This window comes from Rissa tridactyla, chromosome 20, assembly GCF_028500815.1.
Source record: "Rissa tridactyla isolate bRisTri1 chromosome 20, bRisTri1.patW.cur.20221130, whole genome shotgun sequence".
In the NCBI taxonomy this organism is placed as follows: Eukaryota; Metazoa; Chordata; class Aves; order Charadriiformes; family Laridae; genus Rissa; species Rissa tridactyla.
In genome coordinates this window covers 5227366-5252418 of record NC_071485.1, presented here as the reverse complement: position 1 = coordinate 5252418, position 25053 = coordinate 5227366, and the positions used below count along the sequence as shown (strand labels likewise).

At 57.7% G+C, this 25053-nt stretch overlaps 1 protein-coding gene and 1 long non-coding RNA gene across 4 annotated transcripts; one reads left to right on the top strand and one right to left on the bottom strand.

The window, feature by feature from the left end:
- Nucleotides 1–679: 679 nt before the first annotated feature.
- Nucleotides 680–5637, bottom strand: LOC128919586 (uncharacterized). 2 transcript variants are annotated; one of them, XR_008469909.1, is made up of 4 exons: nucleotides 5490–5637; nucleotides 4212–4386; nucleotides 3040–3136; nucleotides 680–1759 (listed from the first exon to the last, which is right to left on the bottom strand). It is a non-coding gene; the product is annotated as an uncharacterized LOC128919586 (long non-coding RNA). The 2 variants fall into 2 exon arrangements; XR_008469908.1 differs by lacking the exon at nucleotides 680–1759 and having other exon boundaries at nucleotides 2555–3136; nucleotides 5490–5634.
- LZTS1 (leucine zipper tumor suppressor 1) lies at nucleotides 5629–23523 on the top strand. 2 transcript variants are annotated; one of them, XM_054224919.1, is made up of 4 exons: nucleotides 5629–5735; nucleotides 19389–19876; nucleotides 20300–21121; nucleotides 22412–23523. In XM_054224919.1, exons 2-4 carry the CDS (start codon nucleotides 19526–19528, stop codon nucleotides 23075–23077), a joined length of 1839 nt encoding a protein of 612 aa, XP_054080894.1. In that variant the 5' UTR covers nucleotides 5629–5735; nucleotides 19389–19525; the 3' UTR covers nucleotides 23078–23523. The 2 variants fall into 2 exon arrangements, with proteins under 2 accessions (XP_054080894.1, XP_054080895.1); XM_054224920.1 differs by lacking the exon at nucleotides 5629–5735 and having other exon boundaries at nucleotides 19305–19876.
- Nucleotides 23524–25053: the final 1530 nt, after the last annotated feature.

Genomic DNA, 25053 nt, shown 5'->3' with positions numbered 1-25053 from the left:
GCCAGCTCCTGCCTCCACCTTGGGGTTCCCCACCCGCTCTCCCCGCCTTCACCCACGGAGACACCACCCGTCACCCCCCCTCCGCAAGTCATAAGCAGGGTTTGGAGCACACGGCGCTCTAAAAGATAATATATCTGAGGGTCTGGGCGCGTTTGCCTTTTGTCTTGAATGCCCCCAGGAGCCAAATTTTCCAGCTTCTCTTTCTGGCCCTGAGGACTAGAAACTGTGTTTACTATCGGAGCTCGTGTAATGAAATGACGCCAGGATGACGCTTCAGAAGAATTCCCGGTTGCGTGAGATCTGGACTCGACAAGCAAGACTTTGCGGTGTGACCGGGGTGCCCAGCTAACAGATACCCAGATTAGCATCGCAGATCAATACCGAGAACCACGCGGCCACTTATCGCTGTTTTGCAACTCCGCCGGGCAGAGGAAGCTGCTTTGTTTAACTGCGAAAGCAAACTGTGCTCCGAGGCTCCGGGGACACAGCCCGGGCTTGTCTCGATTTTAGCACCAAGCAAAGGAAGAGGCCAAAGAGCAACCAAGGAGCTGAGATGTGCTCTTATCATTAATTTTAATGGGAAAGGAGAGGCTGAATCCCAGAAGTGGAAATTTCAGTCTGCCTTTATAAGCTCGGGTGCGATACGCTTTTCTCATGACCTTTTGGGGTTTTTTTTTTTTTGCTCCTCAATTGGCTGGGATGGAAACCAGGGCTGCTGGCCGCTTCTCGGGGCTCCGGGAAAGGGAGCTGAGAGCAAAGTCTCGTCTAAGGAGGCTTGAACTCCCCAAGCGAGACTCTGCTGCTAGGCTGGGAAGGCCACGTGGAGTTTACTTTTCATTCCAGCATCAACTGGCTTTATTTTCCCTAAAACTACAGAGCGTGCAAGGAGAGAGCACGGAGGAGCGCTGACAAGTGCCACGTCGCTTCGCTGAAGCCCCGTCAGGAAGGGTCTCCGGTGGGAGGGGGATCAGCTGGGTGGATTCCCCCCTCCACCTCATCCAAAACAAGAAATACCCCCAGCCCTGGCTGGAAACCGCTTTGTGCGGCACAATGAGGACAATATCACGGTCACGTCAGGGATATCAGCTGGTGGCTTGGCCACAGCGGGGCTGAGCTGATTAATATGCATTAATATGCATCACCCCCTGCACAACAGCCTTGCGAAGCTCAAAGCAAAGCCAGCGTGACACAGAAGTCGCCACCACTAGCATCAGCCGAGATCCTCCTTGGCCGCATACATAAGCTCTCGCTATCTTGCCGATCGCTCCCGTAGTATTTACCCCCCGACAGGACGGCTAAACCGGCTTCTTTTTCATTCTGCAGGATCGCCCGTGTGAGCGCGCACGTGTCCCTGCAGCTCCGCCGCAATTATGCCGAGCAGGTTCCCAGGCTAATTGTGATTTGTAACGCACCTGCCCAGCCGAAACGACCAAACACCCAACGCTCCTTCTTCCCTGCTGCGTTTCACCTCCAAATCCCCGCACAGGGCCAAGCAGGGTGCATCCCCCCGGTGGAGCATCCGTGTTTCCCGGGAGGATGAACCTACTGGGTGCCCCTTCCCAGGGCTTCCCGGCTTGGCTTCGCATCCCGTGCTTCTATTGCTATTTAAAATTCATGTGCAAAAGGTACTATTTATTATACTGGCGTCCTCATCCTGCTCCTCCGGGTGCCATCTGAGCCCTCCAACCCTCCGGAGCATTTTGCGGGTTCATTTCCTTTTCCCAGCCTTGCCTCACTCTTCCAATATTGCTTCATAGCTCTGTAGGGGAAAAAGTCATTAAATACACCTACTTCTTGCTTTTATCGCTGATCTTATTATCTTGAACTACCCTTACAGAGCAGTAAATTAGTATGAACTAAGTTATATCCAATTTCAATGGATTTGTAAATAATTTGTTAGTAAAAAAAAAAAAGAGGAAAAAATCCTGCCTTTGTCATTTCTGCTTATCCTTTATCCTAAAATATAAGGGAGAGGGGACTCTTATTCAATCTATCCATGCAAATCCACTTAGGGCTGTATCCAGGATGACGATGTGAAGTGATTAAGAAAGACTAGTATCGAGTGGAAGGGATCGGGGACTGACTCACCTGCGCCCTGAACGCAGCCGGTCCCGGCACTGCCAGCAGCCGCCGGAGGTGCCAGACTCCAGCGAGGCGGGTGAGCATCTCATCCACCCCCTGCCCAAATTCCACCCCCAGGAAACAAGTCGCTGGTGCTTCATCGCCTCTTTGCAGCGAGGGTGAAAAAAGTGGAGTATTTTAAATTATTTTTTTCTGGGGGGTTGGATTTTGTCGGAGGAATTTTTCATTTCTCCGTTAATGAAGGTGGAAGACAGGGACGTGTTTGCAGGGAGGTTTTTCACCAGGGCTCAGCTCCCAGCACCGGGGAAATCCAAGCTCCGTGCTGGCAGGACAGAACCCCAGGGGTTCTGCATCTGCCCGAGCACCCCACGATCCTCAATAACCCAAATCTCCGCGAGGGCCCTTTACTATTACTCTCCGGGGCTCCCCTGCCCTGGGAAAGCTTCCAGGTGACTCGGGGAGCTGAGGCAACACCCCGTCGTCAGACTCGTTTGCGGGGGCGAGGACACGGCAGACGGGGCGAGTGCTGACATGAACGGGACGGATGAGCTGGGGAGGACGAGTTTCAGCCCAGGAGGAGCCGCTCCAGCAACCGGGCCCATCGGGTGACGATATGGGGGGACAGCGGTCCCCCCCCGACAGCCAGGCAGGGACAGCCAAGGGACACAGCAGAGCTGCAGCCCCCCCTGCCACCCTGTGTGTCATCCCCCCCCATGGTGGTTGAACCCCTGAACTCCCGGCTGCAAAATCTGCCCAAGTCAGGACGATTCCTGAAAAGCTGCAGATACAACCGCTGGCCCATCTGGTGCAAATAACTTCTTGGCTTCGCCACCCTTGTTTTGTTATGACTTACTATAGAAACACGAAGCTCCGCTCGACTGAAAATGAATCATAATTATTTTTTTGTGCCTTTTCCCCCTCGAGTGAAATCCTGCTAAACCATTCCTCTGCGCTCACATGAATACGCTTTCTTCTTCCCCTTCTTCTTCTTCCTCCACTTCTTCTTCTTCTCCTCCTTCTTCTGCTTCCTCTTCCTCTCTTCAATTTTTAGGTCCTAAAATAGCAAATTCCAGCTGACTGCTTTCAAGGCAACGAGGCACCCACAGGATTGTGGGAGCGTTGCTCAAATCAGCAGAGAAACCAACTAAGCTGCCAGGAAACAATATTAAAAAAAGCAGGGGGGTGGATCTCGTCTGCCGAGCGCCAGCTCCATAAATCAAAGCCCTGCGGTTTGTGCAGAGCTAAAGCCTCGCTTCTCCCGTGCTCCACCCCGGCGTAACTATTTTCGCTCAGTGTCAAATGCCCTGATAGTGGGAGCCGCGGGCTGGGATTTGGGCGCGCGCTGGTGGAAGGCAGGGCGGCGGCAGACCTCGCTGCTCTGGTTCGCACCGTCGGCCTCTTCGCGGGGCGCCGGCCGGGCTCCCGCAGCGGGAGCAAAGCAAACCCCGGCGCCGAGCCCCAGCCGCTCTCCTCCAGCCCTGCCCAAGGCTGGCAACCGCGGCGGGACCGTCCGCAAGACAGGAGTCCAGTCCCACCGGGCTGATGGGTGCACAGACCAGTTTGAGACCGGTTTAGTCCCCGTCCCTCAGGACCTGCGGTCCTCTCACTCCTGGGGGTCCTGCAGGACCCACCTGCCTCTCCCTGCGCTGCTGCTGGGGCTGTGTGTGCGCAGGGATGTGCACACTCAATGCTGTGCCCTGGCTGGTTTCCCACACCGGCTTTGGGAAGGGAATGTGTGGCTTTCCTGCCATTCAGCCAGACACCCGCCGTCATGTGCCAGCTCACGCTGGGGGTCCCGTCTTCCCAGACCCCCTTCCCTACTCCATCTCAGCGCTGAGAGGGGCAGGAGGCGACGGGGGGCTCGGGGGAGCCGCAGGTGTGTGCCGGAGCTGGGGGGGAGCCTCCCTTGCTGCATACCTGACCGGGACGCGGCCACGCAGCACCCTGCGCGGGGCAAGTCCAGATGTGCTGCCAGCCAGCCAGCGAATTCCTGAGCGCTGCGTCAGCTGGCGATGGCAAACAGGCCTGGCTCAGCGCAGGCAGGCAGGAAACCTGCCTCCGTGTAGGAAGAGATTAACAACTAGGTGAGGAAAAAGGAGGCAAACAGATTTCCCCAGGGGCAGACGTACCGGGACGGAAGGGATGTGGGAATATAACTGCACCTCCGACCGGGCTCCAGCCTACCGGGGAGCAGCGGGACACGCCAAACGCTGCTCGGTGCTTGGGAATTCATAGTCCGTGTGGGTACCCGCTCGGCTTCCTCCTGATATTGGAAAAAAACCTTCACAAGAGGATGGGCCTTGCCTGTGGACAAGCACAGCCTGCTTAGGCTACAGAAATCAGTACAAGGGCTCCAGCCTGAATCGCTTCAGGAAGGTGCTTTAGCAGAAATGCTCAGGGATTTTTCTTTAGAGCATCCCTCCCCACTGTTCAGCAGTAAAGGAAAGGCCAGGAGGGGTGAGGAGGCTGCTCCCCCCACATCTCCACCTTGGCACAGCAATTCGCAGCCCCACAGGAGGTCCTCAGCCCGCACTGACCTCAGCCTGCTTTTGGGATGTTTTAGGTACCTGCTTATGCGGAGAGCAAACTCTTGCCAGGCTTGACAGCACTGGCGCCAGGATGGGGGCAGCCACCCGTGCACACGCTGCAGTGGCTCAGCTCTCCCCTTCTCCTGCCTTTATTTGCTTTTCGGCCCATAAACATATCCAGATGGGCACTTGCAGCAGAACAGCCAAGGGGGTGGCTTGTTTGAGAAGCCAAAGCCACTTAAGTGAGCATCAGCGTGAGCAAGGTGAGGCTCCTCTGCTGATACCTGACAGCGCAGCTGCCTCTGCGCCCGTCGCAGTTGAAGTAGGTCCCAGAATCATAGAATCATGGAATGGTTCGGGCTGGAAGGGGCCTTAAAGCTCATCTCATTCCACCCCCCTGCCCTGGGCAGGGACACCTCCCACCAGCCCAGGTTGCTCCAAGCCCCGTCCAACCTGGCCTTGAACCCCTCCAGGGATGGGGCAGGTCTGCAGGTACCGTGCCTCGGTTTCCCCAGCTGCACCTAGGACGGCTGTGGCCACAGTCCCGCCAATTCGGTTCCCCGTGGTCAGAGGCCCGGGGAACGCGTCCTCCTTTCTGCGGGGAGGACTAGTTGTGGCATGAGCGAGACACACCCCGGCCCAGCCCGGTGCTCACCCCAAAAACGGGGGATATCGGAGACTCGGCTTCAAGTCCCTGCTCCAAATCAAGCAAAACAGGAACTTCAGCCCAGACCTTTCCCGGCCGGGCGAGCTCCCTCCCTGCTGGCTGCTTTCCCCGGGCTCTCGGCTCTTTTCCCGACGAGCTTCCCAAGGCGCCAGCCCGAACCCCGGCCGCACCGACGGTCCAAACCCGGCCGCGTTCACCCAAAGCCCCCTCACCTCCTGCTCTCCTTTAGCGAGCAAAGGCACCCCCCCGCTCCCCAACCCACCGACGGGGCGGGGGGAGAGGGACACGGACACCCCGCGGTCCGGGACACAAAGGCCGGGGGCTGCGGCGGGGCGGGCCGATGCGCGGGGCTGCAGGCTCCTCCTCCGCCGCCGCGTCGGGGATGCTGCTGCCGGGCCCGCACCGGGAGCCCCGCCGAGCGCCGCGCCGCCGCGCCGAGCAGCCAGCGGCCACCCGAGGTGGGCGAAACCCCGCGGCTGGGGACGGGGGGGACGCGGGGAAGGAGGTGGTGGTGGGGAGGGAGGTGACGCTGCCGGCCCCCAGGGTACCGCTGCCCGGGGAGCTGCGGGCAGGGGACGGGGCGGGGAGGGGGGGGATGCGCTGAGCTGCGCGGCCGGGACCCCCCCTCGCTCCCCGAGGGGCTGCGAGCGGAGCGCGTCGCTTTGGGGTTAACCGGGGATGCAGCTCCGGGGGTGCCCGGCGCTGCAGCTTTGCCGGCCCGACCCAGCGGTGACGAGGGACAACGGGCACAAAGGGTCGGAGCCGCTGCCCGAGCCCGCGGGGTCGGAGCTGCCCGGGAGAGAGGGTTAAATGTGTGTCGTTTTGTGTGTGTCCTACCCCCCCCCCCCCCCCCGCCTCGGCTGCACATCCCTCTGCCAGGTCGAAGCCGCCAGCGGCTCCCACAGGGCTCAGCTCCGTCTTTTCACTTCCCTCTGAAGTCTGGAAAACTTCTTTTCAAGGCAACGAGAAAATTCTGCCTGTTCAGCACCTTGGTTCAGGCTGCTTCTGGTTACACAGTCCCCAAACTCTCCGGGAAGAGGAAAAAAAAAAAAAGGGGGCAGATGCCTTTGGTTTGTTGTCATCAGCGTTGAGACACCCCCGGGAAAGGGGCTGCCCGCTCCTGGTAGAAATTATTTGCCGGTAGCGCCAGTGTGCGTGGGGTGGGACGGGCAGCAAGCGGGTGGGCAGCATGGGTGGAAGAGGATTAGCAAGAACGGGGGCTCGTGTGGGCATCGGGTTCCTCTGTGTGACAATATTAATTGCACCTGGATGCGGGTATTGCGTGTGAGCATGCAGCCAGGTATCGCTGGAAGTGTTTTAGCCTTTCCCTGGGTGCACATAGGCATGGCCAGGCGGGTTTGTCGGTGCTTTCCTCGGTGTGCGTGCGCCCTGTGCAGGCTGCAGGGTCCGTGCCTATTTGGGCACACAGGTAAAAGCAGGGAGGGGAGGTCACTGCAGCTCCCGGGGGTGCCCACCCAGGTCCTGGAAAGCCAGGGATTAACCTCTGCCTTTAAAAGCAGTGCCTGAGCGTTGCCGTGGCTGTGGCAGAAGTCGTCTCCAGGCTGTCACTTCTCACCCCACTGATGCTCTGCGTTTGGTGCCAGATCTGCACAGCCCCGGCAGCTGCCGACTCCGGTGGGGAACAAGCACGGAGATGGGCACCAGGCTTGGAGCACGACGCTCCCTTCTTTGCTCAGCCAGCCGAGGAGCTTGCACCTTGCCATTTCCGAAGGGGCAGCGGATGCCTGCTTGGGTTCTGCAGACAGCACCTCACTTTTCCTCATAGTTCAGGCATGTTTGGCCCCGGCTGCAGGTTCCCAATGGAGTGGCAGGAGGGTCCCACACACAGAAGTTGGCCCAGGATTGTGGGGGAGCCCTGACAGCTCCCATCCAGAGCCCCCCAGCCCCGATTCCCCCGCACGGCTGTGCCCACACACCTGGATCCCAGCTGCAGCGGCGTTACCACTGCATCCCTGCTACGAACCCTCTTCTCCCTGGGGAGTTTGTATTTGATCTCCTGCTGTTCCCATCTGCTAACACCCTCCTGGCCCTGGCGTCAGCCCCTTCCAGCAGTGCCAAGCCCTGGGCACTTCTCAGCCAGGTCTGCCCCAGCAGAGCAGTGCTGAGGGGGTTTTTCTCTCTCACTCCTGGGTTCACAAGTGAGCTGAGGCCTGTGAACTCCTTACACGTGTGACTCAGTGTGCTCACCGCAGAGGGACCAGCACCTGACCCATTTTCCCAGGCAGGCTTGCGTTTCTGCAGTAGTTTCCGTGGCTCTCCAAATTCCTCCCGAGACCTCGTTTTCCTCACTGAAGGCTGCGGCAAGTGGAATACGAGCAGAAAAAAAAAAAAAAGTCCTCGCGAGTCTCCACTAATCTTGTCCTTTTGATACCATCGCTCCAGACGCTGATTAACCTCCCTTTGAAACCATTGCCAGGGCAGAGCCTGCCCGGCTGCTCCTCGCCTGGCCCCAGCCTCCCACACCAGCCTGCGGTCACGGCCACGCACCGACGAGCACTGTCTCCCCCAGCCCCTCCATGTCCCACCGCGCCGACCTGCCCGGCTCACACCTACGCCTGCAGCCAGGCTCTTCCAAGGGTCTGCGGAGCCCTCCGTTAGCCACTCTGCGGTCTCACCCGTGCAATTAATCACCAGGGCCATTAATCAGTGGGACAAAGAATTGTAAGTGCAAAATCATCGGTGCAATCAGCGGTGGGGGCAATTAATGGCAGCTGCAGAAGTGCACTCAGGAACACAATCGCACGCTACGGGGGATGCTCTCAGCTCCCTGCCGGGCTTCCAGCCGCAGCCCCACAGCACGCACACGCTCGAGGGGCTGCGCTCCCTGCCATGGCAGCTCCCTCGTCCTCGGAGCCCCCAGCTGTGCCGGTGCCCCTCCTGCTCCCCGGGTGACCCCCTCCTCTTGGCACCGCAGGCTGCTGAATTGGTCTGGAGTCGTTCTTTTCCACCCACCCCTTAGTCACTCTTCCCTGGGAGGCAGCGCTGCGGAGCGGTGGGAGGCAAATGAATGTGAAACTCGGGCAGGAAAATGAGATTTCAAGAAAAGCCAGCTCTCCTGTGAGCCGCCCAAGCGGGTGTAGGGACTTCCAGGGCAGACCCCCAGCCCCCCGCCAGGGGCAGACCCCCAGCCCAGGCTGGGGCAGAGAGACCACAGCACTGGTGAGAAAGGGGAAAGCCCGTCCCTCGCAGATGCTCTGCTGCAGAGCGGGGCCCGGCAGAGGCAGGGATGCTGCCCCAGCGAGCTGCTGCTGCTCTCCCGTCCCGTGCCTCCCGAAGCCCTTGCTCTGATGATATCGTTTGCCCTAAATCACTGTTTTCCCCTCTTTGAAAGCCTCTATTTTGCTGCGGGCAGGTACAGTCATGCTCAGCACAGGCTCAGGTAAGGCATCCGCGGCATGCAGAGAGGTGGGCAGCCGCCGAGCAGCCGCTCTCGGCGCAACAGGGAGCAAAACCCGGTCGAGGGCTGGATCCCGTACCTGCCTTCCTTGAGACTGTTCAAAAAAACCCGTCCCTGTCTCTGGCAGCGAGAGCTGAGCTCCAGGCTTTGCTCCATGGGACGCTGTCACCCACAGACATCCCGGCAGAGCTCCGAGCCCGTGGTGCAAGGTGCTGCGTGGACAAGTGTGAAAAGATAGTATCACTGCAGCCATTGCAGGAAACCGGTGCTATAATCGCTCCTCAAAGCGGCACAGAGTGGCAGGGAGGGGAGCGTGGCCCTGTACTGCTCCATAACGGAGCCACCCGGGCTTTCCTGGGGCAGTGCCGCCCATGCCCTGCACCCACAGGCGTGGGACCTTAATCCTCCAGCCCTCAGGAAAAGCTTAGCACTGACGGGAAACTTGGAGGCTTTTTTTTTTTTTTTTTTAATAGCCCCCCTAACCACTGACTCGCATGTGTTTGTAAATATTTCCTTCTCTTGGGAGGTCTTAAAAGTCCCCCCTGCCTAATTTATTCGATGTTTTCTGTTTGCCGGCTGCCCTTGGGTTTGCTGTCCTGGCTTCTCCCAGGAGACCAGTAGGTGTAAGACCTCTGCGGGCAGGGACAGAGCAGGATGCAGGGAGGAGACATGGAGCGCGCGGTCCCCTGGTCGGGGAGAGCAGCAGCGAAGGCGCGCGGCCGGGAGGAGTGGGCAGGACCAAAGTGGACGGTTGCCATTAGGGATTAGTTAAAAATAGCAGGGAATGTACAAAGATTTGGCACGTGGGTCACAAAGTCTTTCCTGTGTTCCTTTCCAGCAACGCAGATGATTGTTTGCTACCATTGGGTTTTTATGCCTGCTCACACTAAGAAACCCGCCCCCCCCCTTGTGCAGGAAGGCTCAACAAATGGTTTCTGGGAAGGCCTGAATGCGTGCACACATGGCCATCGCCTGGTTTTGGAGAGCAAAATCTGGGGGAAGGGGGGCACCCTGATGCACAAGCAGTGCCGGGGTTACTCCCGAGCTGCGGGAGCAAACGCTGACCCTGCGTGGCTTTGCAACCGCGTCCTCTCAACAGCAGCACTCCGGTTCAGACCTTCCTCTTCCTCACGCACACAAGTTTTCCTCCTGAGCTAAAAGGAGTTCTCCATTCATCTCCTTAGCAGCCTAAGGCCTCTGTGAAAGCCAGCTCCTTCCAGCAGAGGGTAGCAATGCATGTGCACGCTCTCCTCCTGAGAGTAAGAGGGGGTTTAATCATTTATTGAAGAGCCTTATCTCCTGAACCTCTGGCTTTTGGAGAACTGAGCATCTCTGCCCTGTAGGGCATCGGCGGTGCTCAGCTCCGAGAGCCTCCCTCTTGCTGCAAGAGAATAAGCCTCCGAAAGGTCCGTCTTAGTTTGCTGTCGTGCAACGACACGGGGCTATTTGCCAGCAGTGGCAATTTCTCAGAGAAGCTTATCGAGGTTTCCTAGATGCAGAAGGGACGAATTTGGCCACTTGCCATATTGCCTATGCCAGAGGTTCCGGCGCAGAATGCAAGTTGGAAGGAACGTTTAGACATTTAATTGCCTTTTAGCAAGACATCAGTGGTAACAGCGGCAGAAGCCCGAACTGTCTCAACAGACATGCTCCTCTGCAACGCAAGTGCATGTGTTTATTTTTTTAAACAATTAAGTGACATCTCTGTAAGCCAGTTGTGGATGATCTCCTTTAAAGGTTAATTGAATATTCCTTGCAACTTTGATGTACATTCCTCTATTGAGAGAATTGCTCTATTTGGCAGCCAGGCATTAAAGGGGTGGTTTTCACAACGGGCCAAGTTTGAAAAAAAGAGGAGGCGGCAAATAGGAAGCGAGGGCTGAATTTGCCTTTTTTTTTTTTTTTTCCCTTCTGTGGCTGCCGCATCGAAGCCTGGTTGAGCAGAGCAGGGACAGGGACATGTAGCGCTCTGGAGAGCAAGAGAGGGAGTTGAAGGATGCGAAGACAGCAGCAGCGCAGCAGATGCTTTTCGCAACGAGGACCGAGATTGGCTCCTCATCAACACGCAGAAGTTGCCTTTTCTCGGCTCCCACTTGGATGAGCATCATGCAGGGTACAAAAATACCCAGCGTTTAGACAAGCCACAGGATAACTGGTGTCGCAAACAAGGAAGGACAGCGTGGAAATAATGCACAGCTTAGTTTTAGAGCTCAAGTGTTGTGGAGCTAAGCGTAGACTTGACATGGAGAAGTTTAGTTTGCAGGAAGATCTTTAGGTCCTGCCTCAGAGAAATTCTTCCTCTGACACTGACTGCTAAGGACAGAGATTGAGGGGGTTTAGCTGCTGTCAGGGTCAGTTATTTCCCCTCCTTTTTCTTAGGGAAGCAGCCAAAGCTTCCCAGTGCAGCAGGCAGTTTCCAGACCATGACTTTAGGTGTATGTCCCACGAGAACCAGCCCTATCTCAGCCTCTGGCTGCTCATGGCCATCACCAGTGAGAGAAGGGCAGGGGAGAGCAGACGGTGGGTGCATGCATTCTGACAGTGCTCATGTTGCACATCAACCCAACAAGGCTGATGGAGAAGCAGCACAGATTTGCTTTATGATCCCCAGATACACCAAGGAGGTGCCAAAAGGCTAGAGGAGGCGGAGGACCAGAGAGGAGACCCAGCTGGGCCCCCTGAGTACTTACAGCAAAGGTGGGCTGGGCGACCGTGGCCAGCAGGAACATGGGGAGGCAACATGGGCCACGCTCCTAGCTGCTTTTCAACCGCTTGGGAGAGGAGGAGAGACAATGGAAGGCGAGAAGATTGCAAACAGAGCCCTGTCTCCATGGCAGCCCGCAGCTCCACTTCTAAATTTTCCCTGTACATGAAGAGGATGCTTCTCCCCTGTACGCTCTTGGGGGAGTTTTGCAGATGAAGGAACCTTAGTCCTTAGTCCAGGTATTCCCTGGTGGCTAGTCAGGGGCTGGCTTGTGGGAGAAACCCTTGGTGCTACCATCTTGTCATAACCTGGGGGCAATGGGCTCACTGTCCCTCATTGCTGTTTTATCCATCATTAGGGGGACAGAGAAAGACACATGCAAAGCCCGTGGAAGCGGAAAGCTGGGAGGAGAAGTATTTAGGGCTCAGCTCAAGTTACATGAAGTTCTTGCTATTTTTAGCTGGACAGGCAAACCCTTTCCATCAATTAGACCCCGGAGAAGGCGCGTGGGAGATGTGTAGGACACCAAACCTCACTGGTCAGGCTGTGGACCGGGGCTGCAGCTTCGCTAATTAGCACCAGGCACAGACCTCGCCGCGGGAATTAAAGGACAGCATCTCTGCAACTTCCCAACCACGCTCGGAGGCACCTGCAAGATGTACGGAGGCTCTGAGCTGCCTTGGGCAAGCCAGTTCCTTGTAACCAGCTTTTTTGGGTGCCTCCTCCCCCCCGCCCCCCCCCCCATGCCCGCACCCTGGCAGATTGTGTTTTACAGGGTCGGAAATAGATGCGCGAGAAGGGGCCTCGCAGATCCCAAGTGAAAGCCGTGCTCAGCTGTCACCCACCCCGGCACCAGCTGCCAGCCCCAGACGCTTCCCAAAATAACTAACCCGTGGCGGGGCCGCGAAGGCCCCCTCGCCCTCCTCCGAGGGAAGGAGCGGGCGTTTCACACCTTCCAGCCTCACGGATCCATCCGTGGATGGTACCTTCTGCAAGGTCCTCCCTGGGGAAGAGGCCCCTCTCCCCGGCAGCATCCCCAGGGCTGCCAAAACCCCCTCCCCGAAACTTGCCCCGTTAACAGAGGGGGGTCCTGCGAGCAGCCGGCGGTGACCGGTGCCCCGGGTGCCATGGCACGGTGGGGTCTCGGCTGTTTCCCACGGAGTGACGGAGCCTATCATGGGACAGGGGTGAAGTCACCAGCCTGGAGGTGGTGACCGTTCCCCAGCGCTGGCATCGCAGCTCAGGTGTGCCTGCCACAGCCCCGGCGAGTCCCCAGACCTGCGAAAGACAAAAGCAGGGACCAGAGCATTTCTGAGTTTCCAATTAGCAGGGCTTTAATTGCAGTATTAGTTGCTCATTAGTGGGAAAAGCCAGATGCTCTTAGGAATTAAGTAAGCTGAAAAGATCTTTCTCTCCACCCCAGGAATATTTAACTATGTCTCATACAAGTGTTTCCTTTGTACCCGGAGCATGACTGATACGACTTGTGTGGGTGCTGTGCTCGGCTGTTGAATCACCGCTGAGCTTCCAAATCCGTGTGACACGAGGCTGCCGGCAGGAGCGGGGACGGAGCTGCGAGGGGGTCTGGGTGTTTCTGGGTGGCACGGGTGGGGCGTCTTCGCATGTGGTTGAGCCAAGGTTGGGTCGAGCTGGAGCATCTTGGAGTTGCGTTTAACCTAAAACAAAGTGAGAAAGCCTTTGGGCTGGTGTAAGGGGAGAGCTGGGGACATCACAGGTAGGAGTGAGGGTTACTTGGAGAAATACACGGCATCAGGAACATAAAGAGCTGTAGACCAAGCTGAGGTGGGGATAACATAGAGGATCAGGCTCCCGGAGCAGCGCTTGGATATTCCCATGATGCCCTGCTGTTGCTGCGCTTGCATCCAGCGAGGGCAGTGCATCGTACGGGACCAGCTCCTCTTGGGAACGACCCCTCCCCGGGGTCAGATGTGGTACAGGGACAGTAGGAGGGAGGCCGGGACTGTCTCAAGCCCAGCTCCTGATAACGCTGTTTGGATTTGCTTGCATACGAAGCTATTTAATATAAACTGCAGCTGTGCGGGGGAGAGCCGAGGCGTTTCGGCACCAGAAATCCCTCGTCGCTCTGTGCGCAGAAAACACGGGCTGGCTCCGTAAGCAGCGCTGGGTCGGCAGGAGCGGCGCTCACAGGCTGGCCGGGGAGCATCACCATCCCGGCACAGCCTTCCTTTAATCACACCATCCCATCGCTGAGCACTGCTGGGCTGGCAGGTGGGAGCAGGTGAAGCTGGCGATGTTTTGTCCCCCATCACCGCGTCGTTTGCTGATGTGCCGAGCCTGGTTGTGCTGCCCCATCCCTCTCCCCACAAGTCGCTTTGCTCATCTCCTGACTTCCCTGCGGGCTGTAACTCCCCGCAGGCTGCCAGGCCAAACACCAGCTTTTCCTGGGAATAAACGCCTGGCGGCTGGGGTTACAGCCTTTCGGCCACCAGCGCCAAGCGATCCCGGTTTGTCTCCCTTCTACATCCCTCTCGGGCTAGGGAGACAGAAAGAATAATACATCACTTTTTCTAGCCCACATATTTGCTGGTGCTACTAGTTTGTGCTCAGGCTAACTGTCCAGTAAGCATTTGCTGGAGAGAAAGCACGAGGCTCTGCAGAAACGCAGACGTTGAAAGTCAGGGGACTTTGCTGACTTACACCAATTTTCTGTGGGTTGAGCAATCGTCCCCAGGCAGGGCCCGGAGCCTCTCCCCGCTCACGGAAACGCTGCCGTCTCCCCACCAAGGGACCAGACAGTGGAGAAATAGGCACAGCACAGCGGGTGTTGAGCCGATATCCTCTAAAGCTCGCTCTGCCAATATGATTCATTGTTAATTTGAGAAATTCCTCTTATTCTAGTGCTGGCTTCCCCAAACATAGCTCAAGCCAGTCGCCTCAGTGCCGCCTACATCATCACAGGGACGATTTTGCCCTGCTCTCCCATTAAAGCCGCTTGTTGACTCATCCACGGTCAGGACTGCTGCCTCAATTGCTTGGTGGATGGAAGAGTGGCACACGCAGCTCCTTCAAGCTCTTTCCAAAGCTGATGCGGAATTCAGCGTTGATTTTTTGGCTTTTCCAGCAGGGCTGGCAGGAGAAAAGGGGTTTAAGTAACCTCGACCTGAGCCGTTCTCCTGCAGGAGCTGGGTGCAAAGAGGCAGCGCTCGGTGCTGCCGATGGGCTTCAAAACGGATGCAGATCCCCTTTTGTTGCCTTTTTCCCTCCTATTGCCGTTGCGCCTTCACCTCCAGGGCCTGCAGCAGGATCACCGGCCTCGGCGTAAGAGCCCAGCTGCCGGGGGACACCGGCAGAGACACGGTACAGTCTACTACTGGCACGAAGCCCACCCAACTCCCTGCCAAAGCCACTGCTGGCTCCTCTAACAAGCACCAGCCCGTGGGTGTGAATTCTCTTAGTGTTCATTGAAATAACATTAAGTGTGATGGACTCCTGGGCTATTAGAGTGGATGTAACATGTAATTGAGGCTGGTTATTCTTCATCTGGAGTGTCCCCCTTCACTAATGGCAAATCAGGGCAGAACACATGGTGCGCTTTGTGAGTCCTGCACTCAATTCACTCCCTGCCTCCGATCAAAATGATCCCAATGAATATCAATGAATGAGCGGGGGACAATGAATTAGAGTGAATGAAAGCCTTGTAATGGGGCCCTTCGCCGGCACCGAGCCACAATTGAGCACCGCAAGGATGGCGTCTGCCTGGGCGGTGTTTGAATTCATCCCCATTAGCGCGATTAGGGTGAAGATTACAGGGTGGGGGCAAGGTCGCCTCTGCTGATGGGGCTCTCCAAGCCCTATTGCTGCCATTTCTTTGGAGACCAAAATGAGCAGGATTCAGAGAGCTCGGCTCCAGCTGGGCACGGGGAGAGCGGGCCGAGCTCCGAAGTCTGAGCGGAGACAGGCAGATGCTGATGTAGTCCAGGGTGCGTCCATCTCATCAGCATGGTGTTCGTTAGGGCATGGGCTTGGGGGTCCAGAAATCAGAACCCGGTTTTGACTGCAGATCCCAAATCCAGCTCAGTAGGATTGCCGCGCTCCCAAGTTTTGGATTAAGCCGTTCTCTTCATTTAAACATCAGTCAGATGCTCCAGGTAGCACGTGCATGGCTTTTCACCATGGAAATGGCCAGATTTTTCCCCTGGGGTCACATTCCTGGTGTCTCAAAGACCCAAATCACCAAGTAAAAGAGGGGCACATCACCTGGCAGCGATGGAGGGAAAGAGGAAGGAGGCTGCTCCGGGATCCAGGCTCTTGGCAGCTGCTGCTGCTTCTGTATTATCTCTGCATCTCCCAACAAACACCCAAATGTGTGGGTGCATCTGCACAGAAATGATGAATAATAATTCAAGAGGGGAAAAAGAGTAGGCGAGAGAGCGCAGGGGAGAAGGAAGCTTTCGCATACCGAGGGGAGAAGAACAGGATCAGCAGGGAGGGAGTAACGCCGCGAAGCCTGCAAGGAAAGGAAGGCTCTTGCTGAGATGACCTGTCTGGGGAAGGCAGAGAGAAAGCTACCGCCTGCGAAAATGGTGCAAGGAAGAGGGAAAGGCTTCAAAGAAACTATGCTGCGAGGAGATAAGATTAAATTCCTGCAGCCCATTCAGAAAGGAGGCGATGGGGAGAGCCGCTCTCCCACGTGCGATTGCAGGGTAGGCATGACTGCAATGAATGTGGGATGCCATTCATTTTTTTCCCCCCTCTGTTTCTGCAAAAATAAGAGTGGGTGCATCGACGCGTTCAGCCCCTCATCCCATGGGTTTTGCCCACACTGCCCAGGCGTTTACTGGGGGGTCCATCACTGCCGGAGCCCCCCACCTCCCAGCTCACCCCTTCACCTCAATGGGGTTCATTAAGAGCCCCTCGACATCCCATGACGGATCACGCAGCACAGGCACAGCATCGCCCCGGGGGTCCCACCGACACGGGGCTCGTGCCATCGCCATCGCCCTGGCCCCCACCCCCCAACCCCACCAACAAAAGGGCTTTGAAGGGCTCATTTGCTGGAGGCGGCAGAGCGAGAGGGAAAGGCTTGTGTCTTTTCTGGCTTTCTGTCCTGGTTAATTGGTGAGTGACAGGGAAAATCACGTTTCAAAGTAATCACATTTAGCGCCGGGAGCTGAGCGGCTGGGGGGCTGCCGCAGTTGGCTTCGGTGGCACGGCCATCGCACGCCGGTGGGGGACACGCGGACCCACAGGGGACAACGTGCACCCCACAAACACCCAGCCCCGATACCCTACACGCTTCTCCGGGTTGCCTGCACCGCTCGCCACGGTGTGAGCTCCCGGCTTGTGCCCACGGACATAGACCCCCACTGAGCCCGGCACGCACCCCACCTCCAGCAGCCCCCCCCTACACCAGCACAGACTGGGACACCCACCATCGCCGGGGCGTTTCCAGACCCTGCTCTCTCAGTATCACTTTCTTTATTTTTTTTTTTCCTACCCCCTTTTACACTGTGCAATGTGCCTAACCTAACTGAACCGTGGCTGTTGCCAAGCATGCAAAAGCCCTTAAAATATACATATATACGTGCATCTAAATATATATGTATGTACATAATGACTAGTTTTTTGTTTGGCTCAGCAAACCGATCTGGCTCCCTGTAGAGTCACACTAGATTTGACGCAGGGGAAGATGCAAGCACGTGCCACAGAGGCTGAACAAGGAAAGGGGACACGTCTGATCCCCCCCTTTTCTTTTGGGGGTGTCCCGAAGCTGGAGCAGAACCTGTGCCCTCTGCTCCCTTGCTGTGCTCCCGGCTGTGCCGTCTCCAGAGCCTTTCTCTTTCTGCTAACGCTGTGCACAAACGCCAACTCCTCCACGCCTTTCGAAGTGTTCGTTTTTAAAATTGAAAGAGGGAAGAAGAAGAAGAAGAAAAAGACGTGCCCAACCCTCTCAGGCATGTGTAGGAGGGCTGGGAGTGATTGAAACGCCTCCTGCCAAGAGGCTGGAAAGTCCCAGCTCTCCCTCCCCACGTTTCTCCTGTCTTCTGCAGGCACCCAAAGGCGCGTCTGTCCAAGGGGACTCGCTGCTCTGGCCACAGGGACAGTGAGTCCGGCATCCCCGGAGCACCAGATCCATGCACCCTGCATCGCTCTGTGCTTTAAGGCATCAAACCTCCCTGACAGCGCTGCCATAGGCGTCTGTAAATACACCGGCTGCTTTTCCCCCCCGCTACTCGCACATGTTGAGCGCTGTCTCAGGGCTGCTGTCGCTATAGTTGGCAGCTCGGCTGCTGTGACACTGCCTTTTCTCTTCTGCAGGCGCGTACACACAAGCCTGGTGTCGGGAACACACGCTGGCAGAGCAACCTCCTGTGCCAATTATCCCGTTCCCTGCAGCGATTCCTCCCCCTCCGCGCACATTATGCCTCTTACCCTGTAAAAATGAATGAAGCCAAAGTCATCGATCACTTTTAGCACATCAGCATCCAGGCAGCAGTTCAGACCTTGGTTCTTACTTACTTCTCTTAATCTCCCCAAAAATGGATTTAGGGATTAAAGAGGATATTCTGTCTTTCTGTGACTTTTCTTTGACACTTAATCAATCTGGGTCCTCAGGGCACAGAGGAAAGGAAAACAAATAAAGCTGAGGGATGAGCACAGGTTTGTGTTGCCCTGTTCAGGATGCAGAGGTGCCTGCACGGGAGCAGGACTAAGGCAGAACATAATGAAGAATGGGAAAAGCACAGGAGCAACTCTCTAGACCTTGAGGATGAGGCAGCAAGGATGACCCGGCACACCATGTCTGTGTCCCCTCCACCACCCAGCCCTCTCCCAGGGCACTTTTTACCCCCAGGACGCCTGTTCTGGTGATGGGAGCCCAACATGGACCAGAGGGCACAGTGCCGACACCACCGGGAGTGGGAGCCTTGAGCAGTTCTGCATGCAGCGGAGAGCAGAAACGTGTCCCTCTCATCATCCTGTGCAAACAGAATTTAGCTCAGTTTGATTTGGGACTAACTTCTGCCCATGAGAGGCTCTTCCCCCTTCTCCCCACCTCACCCTTTAATTATCTAGATGGAAGGTTCATCTCCATTACAGCCCTGACAATGGGAGCCGAGCATCGCAAAGGCCACCAGGAGCCAGGAGGATTTTATTTTATGTATTTTCCCCCCATAGCAAAGAGAATTAATGCACAGCCCCGCATACCTCTGAACCGTAATCACAATACTTAGCACACACATAACGCCTCTCGTTTTCTTAAGTGCTGTGCAGACATGAAGCATAATTAAGCCTCACAGCATCCCTTTTCAGGTAGGTTAAGAGGAGCACTGACAATTGGAGAGAAATCAGGGAGCGACAGGCTGATATAGGAGAGGCTGTGACTGCATCTCGCAGCACCGAGCGCGCGGCTGTCGGGAGAAGGGATCCATCCGGCATGGCACAAGCAGGAGGCACGGATGCTTGTTGGAAGAGCTGGACTGTACCCAGCAGCTCCCAGTGGTGGGTGCAGGGCAGGATGGAGCCGTGCCGCGGCAGGTGCCAGCCAGCCTGGGAGACGCAGGCAGCTTGTGGGGGGCTCCCGGAGCCATCCCCAGGCACAGGGGAAAGCCCTGCTCTTCCCTGCCTTCCTCCTCTGCCGCCCTCCTTCACCCGGGGCTTTGGGATGGGGAAGAGCAGCCCAGGACTGGCAGCCGGGTACCAGCCTTGGCAAGCGTCCCTCTCCCTGTGCACCCTCCCGAGAGCCGACCAGCTCATTTGCACACAATGCACACTGACCCATCCCCGGACACGCACATGGGTAAGAGTGTGCTCTGAGGTGCACGCACCCCCTTTGCTCAAGCCCTTTCACATGCCCCTGCCAGCTTGCACCCAAACGTGCGCGTAAAGCACATGTTTACGCACTCATACTGTCAGAAACCACCCCCGCCGATGCCCAAACCACGGGCGCAGAATGGCACCCGCCTCCCACGCCGCTTGTCCTCACCGTGCTCTCTTTGCCTCCCCCAGGCTGGCAGCTCCGGGGCGCAGCGAGGTCTTTGCTATGATCGCAGCAGCAGCCGGCTCTACCCGCTGCCCGGACCCTTCGCCCCACGGTTCAGCCGGGCTCCGCTCCCCCCGCTGCATGCCCCCGGCCCGGGACCAGCATGGGCAGTGTCAGTAGCCTCATCTCCGGCCACAGCTTCCACAGCAAGCACTGCCGAGCTTCCCAGTACAAGCTCCGCAAGTCATCCCACCTGAAAAAGCTCAACAGGTACTCGGACGGGCTGCTCCGCTTCGGCTTCTCCCAGGACTCCAGCCACAAATCCAGCTCCAAAAGCAGCAAGAATGAGGACTTCTTTTACATCAAGGTCAGCCAGAAAGCTCACGGCTCCCACCGAGCGGACTATACCTCGCTTGCCGGCGGGGAGCTGGGCAGCCAAGCCGGGACGAGCGGCATGGACTTCGGGACGCCCACGCCGCAGAAGCTGATGCCCTTCCCCAGCCAGCTGGAAGTGGTTAGTAGGGGAGATGGTGTTCCCAGATTCGGGGGGGGACGGCGGGGGCGGGGGGAGGTTGTCCACTGGGCCACATCTGCCCTCAGAGCAGGTGCAGGTCCCACCTCAGGGCCGTCCTAGTCCAGGAGAAGGCTCAGAGACAATAATTTGTGCTGAGGAAGAGGGAGGAGAGGGGCAGCGGGGACGTGCTGAGGGCACCCTGCCCACCCTCTGCTTTTGGGGATTTGGATCGGCAATACGAGCCGTATCCCTTCATTCCCAAACCCAGCAGAGGCAGATTTAGCCATCAGCATCCTCCTGAGCTTTGAGCCCTTGATGGGGCCATCCCCGCCATGGGGGTCTTATCCTTGGGGGCAGAAGGGTTGGGGGACAACAGATGACGTGCTGTCGGGCTGTGCTTACGGGTTCTGCTCTTCTCCCCAGGGTGCGGAGAAGCCAGCTGCACGACCCACCGCCTTCAAGCCGGTGCTGCCCCGGTCCAGCGCCATCCTCCACTCCTCCCCGGAGAACGGGGGTCATCTCTCCCAGCCGCTGCACGCCTCGGACAAAGCCAAGGAGCAGGAGCTGAAGCCGGTGCTGTGCTCGGGGGGTCTGTCCGACTCCGGCAGGAACTCCATGTCCAGCCTCCCCACCCACAGCACCAGCAGCAGTTACCAGCTCGACCCCCTCGTCACGCCCATGGGACCCATCAGCCGCTTCGGGGGCTCAGCCCACAACATCTTGCAGTGCGCCATCATCCAGGACAGCAACATGATGAGCCTCAAGGCCATGTCCTTCTCCGACGGGGGCAACAAGATCCTCAACCCTGGCAAAGCCTCCCACCACCACGCCACTGAGAAGACCACTTGCATCCGTTCACCCATCTCCACAGACGAGTCCACCATCCAGGAGCTGGAGCAGAAGCTGCTAGAGAGGGAGGGAGAGCTGCAGGAGCTTCAGTCAAGCTTTGAGGAGAAGGAAGTCAGCTCCTGCCAGGCTTATGAAGAGAAGCAGCGGCGCTGCAAGGAAGAGCTGGAGGGCCTCAAGCAGAAATGCAATAGCAAGCTCAAACAAACCTCACAGAAAACCCAGCGGACGCAGCAGGTCCTTCACCTCCAGGTGTTCCAGCTGCAGCAGGAGAAGAAGCAGCTCCGGGAGGAGCTGGAGAACCTCATGAAAGAGCAAAACCTGCTGGAGACCAAGCTGAGGTCCTATGAGAAGGAGAAGACCAGCTTCGCCCCGGCGCTGGAGGAGACCCAGTGGGAGGTAAGTGGCACCGTAGCACCAAGAGATATCTGGGGCTGCCAACGCTGAAAGCAAAGCGTGCGCGTGGAAGGCGATAGCTCCAGCACCAGCAATAACCCATGGAGCTCTTCTCCATTTCTGTACCTGCATCCCGCGGCACCACGGAGGGTGTGAGCAGAGCAGATGGTGCCCACAGTAAGCCCAGGCTGTAGGAGACAGATACTAAAGCCAAGGAGAGCCCTGGTCTGTCGCGTGGAGGCTCTGCAAGTTATAATTGAGTGACTCACTGCCCTTCTTAACCCCTCAGCACTTCACATCGTATAAGGAAACAACTACTAAATAAAAACCCCAGTCATTAAAATAAATTCGCATTTCCAACCTCCAGCGCAGGGTTTTTCAGGCTGCCTGCCCCAAAGGAGCAGTAAAGCTGCCTTCCCATGTGTAAATAAGAACTACTTGGACTTGCCATGGTCGTTTATTAGAGAGCAGTAAAACCTTCCACTCTGTGCTTAAGCTTAATTTTCTCACTGATTGGGCATCACTGAACAAAGACCGTTAAACCGCTGAAAATTCAGAAGCGAGCCTGCTCACCCGCCTGAATAACATCCACCGACAGCATTTCACTGCGGCCACACAGGGAGAGGCAGAGCTGTTGCCCGACATGCTTCAAGGAGCGTGGGGTTCACCTTCGCTCCGTCGCATGCGAGGATTTCTCACGTGGCTGTCAGTATCTCTAGTTTATTTGCATTTTCGAGCCACTTTCCCAGGCTGGACACCAGCCCTACCGAAATTGCAGCTGTAGGGTCCCACCAGGAGCGGCTGGACACCGAACCCCCAGCAGCCGTCTCGGGGAGTGGCTGTACCAGCCACGCTTTAGGCTCCAGCGGGATGCTCCAGCCGGATTTACGTGCTTGGCTCCCAGCTGGGATTTTGCAGGGTGCAGCTGGGTGTCTGTTTGGCGAAACAAGCTCAGCGAGTTTAACTGACCGCATGAGCCGTGGTGTTGGACGGGGTATTGAGACTTGAAGCACTTCCTCAACGCCATCCGTTTCCACACCTCAGCTGAGGTGTGTCAGCTCACTAAATCCTGGGGTGTTGACGCAGGGAGAGCTTGGGGCCCCCTCCAGCCCCACTGAGAGCCTGGGGCATCACTCTCTGTGCTGGGGCATCTCCCTGGGTGGGATTTCACGGCCTTGGTTTCTGCATGCCAGACCCCGGCTGTGTCCCGCATGGTTTGCATGGGGTACTGCGGGTGCTGCTGGCATTCTCCAAGGCACAGCCCTAACTCAGGTGCTGCATCCCTCCCCGCAGGTGTGCCAGAAGTCGGGGGAGATCTCCCTCCTGAAGCAGCAGCTGAAGGAGTCCCAGACGGAGCTCAACACCAAGACCACCGAGATCCTCAGCCTGAAGGCTCAGCTGAAGGAGGTGAGGCTGAAGATGGAAGGGCTGGAGATGAAGACCCAGGACCTGGAGGGCTCCCTGCGCACTAAAGCCATGGAGCTGGAGGTGTGCGAGAATGAGCTCCAGCGCAAGAAGAACGAGTCCGAGCTGCTGAGGGAGAAGGTGAACCTGCTGGAGCAGGAGATCATGGACCTGCGGACGGAGCTCGCCGTCCTCAAGGAGCAGCTGAGCGAAGCCCGGGAGGTGGCCAGGCCCTGCGCCATGGCGGACGATGCTCAAGCCCTGCAGGGAGAGGTGGAGAGGCTGAGGGCAGAGCTGAAGGCTGAGCAGGACAACAACGAGCAGATGACCTCCAGCTTCCAGCACGAGCGGCAGACGTGGAAGGAGGAGAAGGAGAAGGTGATTCACTACCAGAAGCAGCTGCAGCAGAGCTACCTGCACATGTACAAGAGGAACCAGAACCTAGAGAAGATGCTCCAGCAGCTTGCTGCAGGGGAAGATGGCAAGGAGCCCATCGAGCTGGACATACCGGGCGCCGACGTCCCCTACGAGGACATCATCGCCACTGAGATCTGAGCCAGGTCTGCCTTCTCCCTGCAGCTTAGGGGTTGGCATCTCTTCCAGGCGAGAAGCGCTGCCCCGCGGCTCGGTCGGTCCATGCCTTGTACAGTTCAGATGAGCCATGTATTTATTAGTGGAGCTGGTGGCCTGGCCAGCTCACCAGCCCTTCTCCCCTCCCCATGTCGCACCGTGGCGGTGCCCTCCGTCGCCTGTCGTGTTACAGAGGTGAACAAGCAACTCGTGCCAATGGTGACGTGCCAGCAGCTCCCCCGTGCCCCTGCTGCTGCCTCGGCAGCATCCCTTCTGCCCCCTTGTAGGACTGAGAAGCCGGTGACGGGAGCGGTCGGGGAACAGGACTTCAGCAAATAGTCTCCCGATGATGCAAAACTCCCAGGGGATGCTCTGCTCCAGGCTGGGGGGGACGCCGTGACGGCACAGCTCTGGGGACAGGGACGCCACAGCCCTTCCCACCGTCCACAGCCCCGAGGAAGCTCCGCGCTGCTCTCACACCTCCTTAACCTTCCTCCGGTCGGTGCCGATCTCCGGGGCACTGTGGGACCGAGGAGCCGCCTCCTGCCGCGGTGCAGGCTGCACATCCACTTCTCCTGTCCTTCGGCTGCTGTAGAGCCTCAGGAAGGACCCACGCGCACCCTCCACCTCGTTACAGCCGACACCCCCACTGAAATCACCTTTCACTAACGAGCACAGCCCACCCTGCACCCGTCCCATCCCTGGGCCACAGCACATCCCTCCTCCCTGGACCCGCACAGCCATGGCGAGCCCAGCGCTCCCCGCCCTGACGGACAAGGGCTCTGTGTCCCTTTTCTCCAGCTGCCAGACGGGCAACTGGATCGAAGAATTAACAGAAATCTCCAAGCCACAGTCTGACCCGAGGGATCAGGGGGGAGATGGGCTGTCGTTGCCCCCTGACCCCACACGCTCTCACTTGCACACTGCGACTGTCCCTCCTGGGAACCCCGGCTGCCTTATCTCCTCCCGTGCCCTTATGTCCATGGGAACCTGGCAATGGGAGCGGGTTAAACAACCCAAACCAACCACTTTTGTTATGTTTTCTACCCCAGCTCTTAAAATTTCCTCCTGCCGCCCGCAAGCGGATAACAAGGCTCCATTGCACATCACCAGCGGTGACTCTCCCGTCCCCCTGCAGCCGGGAGGGCATCAGGTGGCATCCAGCTTGCCAAGGTGGAGGTCTCCAGCCGGGATCACTTTGTGCGAATCCAGTGGTATTTTTACTGCAATACATTTGTTTGCCCACTAGCGAGCTGGGCACCAGCCCGGGAAGCCCCATCCCAGGGTTGCAGGGGTGGGGTTCTTGCGTGATCCCATACCAAAAATTTGGCCAAGGGCTCAAAGCTGTGCACAAGCAGCAAAATTCAGCATCCCTCACCCCACAGGCCACACATGGAAACCAGTCTGTGCCTTCCACACCCCACCATGCCGCTCCGGGGCATCCCGGACAGTCCCAGCGCACAGCACAAGCCGATCCTTAGCCAGGGTCCGCGGGAGGAAAGCCAACCTCAAATCCCAGTTCCAGCCCTACAGCTGTAGGTCGGGGCCACACCGGGTGAGCCGGCCTCTGCCCAGCCCTGCGGAGGGATGCTTTGGAGAGCCGAAGGATCAGGGATGAAGGACGGCACCCGGCTGTGCTCCGGCTCGCGAAGCCAGAAGGGATTTTCTGCATCATCCAAGCCATAACCCCGCACCAAGGGCTCTGCACCCCCTCCCCACCCCACGTCAGAGCCAGCGCACGGCGAGCAGGAGCTTTCTAGTGCCAAACGCGCCGGGGGTGGCGAGGGGGGCAGAGCCCTCCCCGCCTGCCCAGCCCTGCTCCTGCTGGCCCCGTGTCCCGAGCCCCGGTCCCCATCACCCCAGCCCCGTGTGTGTCCCCCCAGCCAGCGCTGTGTGATGTGATCGCCCGGAGGCGTCGACGTGCTGCCTTTTGCACAACGCTGTGTGTGACCGTCTGCATC

What these genes read in the sequence shown, in the direction of transcription:
- LZTS1 (XM_054224919.1), top strand. Translation starts at nt 19,526, where the DNA reads ATGGGCAGTGTCAGTAGCCTCATCTCCGGCCACAGCTTCCACAGCAAG. An exon ending in TCCCCAGCCAGCTGGAAGTG is followed by an intron (nt 19,877 to 20,299) that starts GTTAGTAGGGGA and finishes TCTTCTCCCCAG; the next exon opens with GGTGCGGAGAAGCCAGCTGC. An exon ending in TGGAGGAGACCCAGTGGGAG is followed by an intron (nt 21,122 to 22,411) that starts GTAAGTGGCACC and finishes CCCTCCCCGCAG; the next exon opens with GTGTGCCAGAAGTCGGGGGA.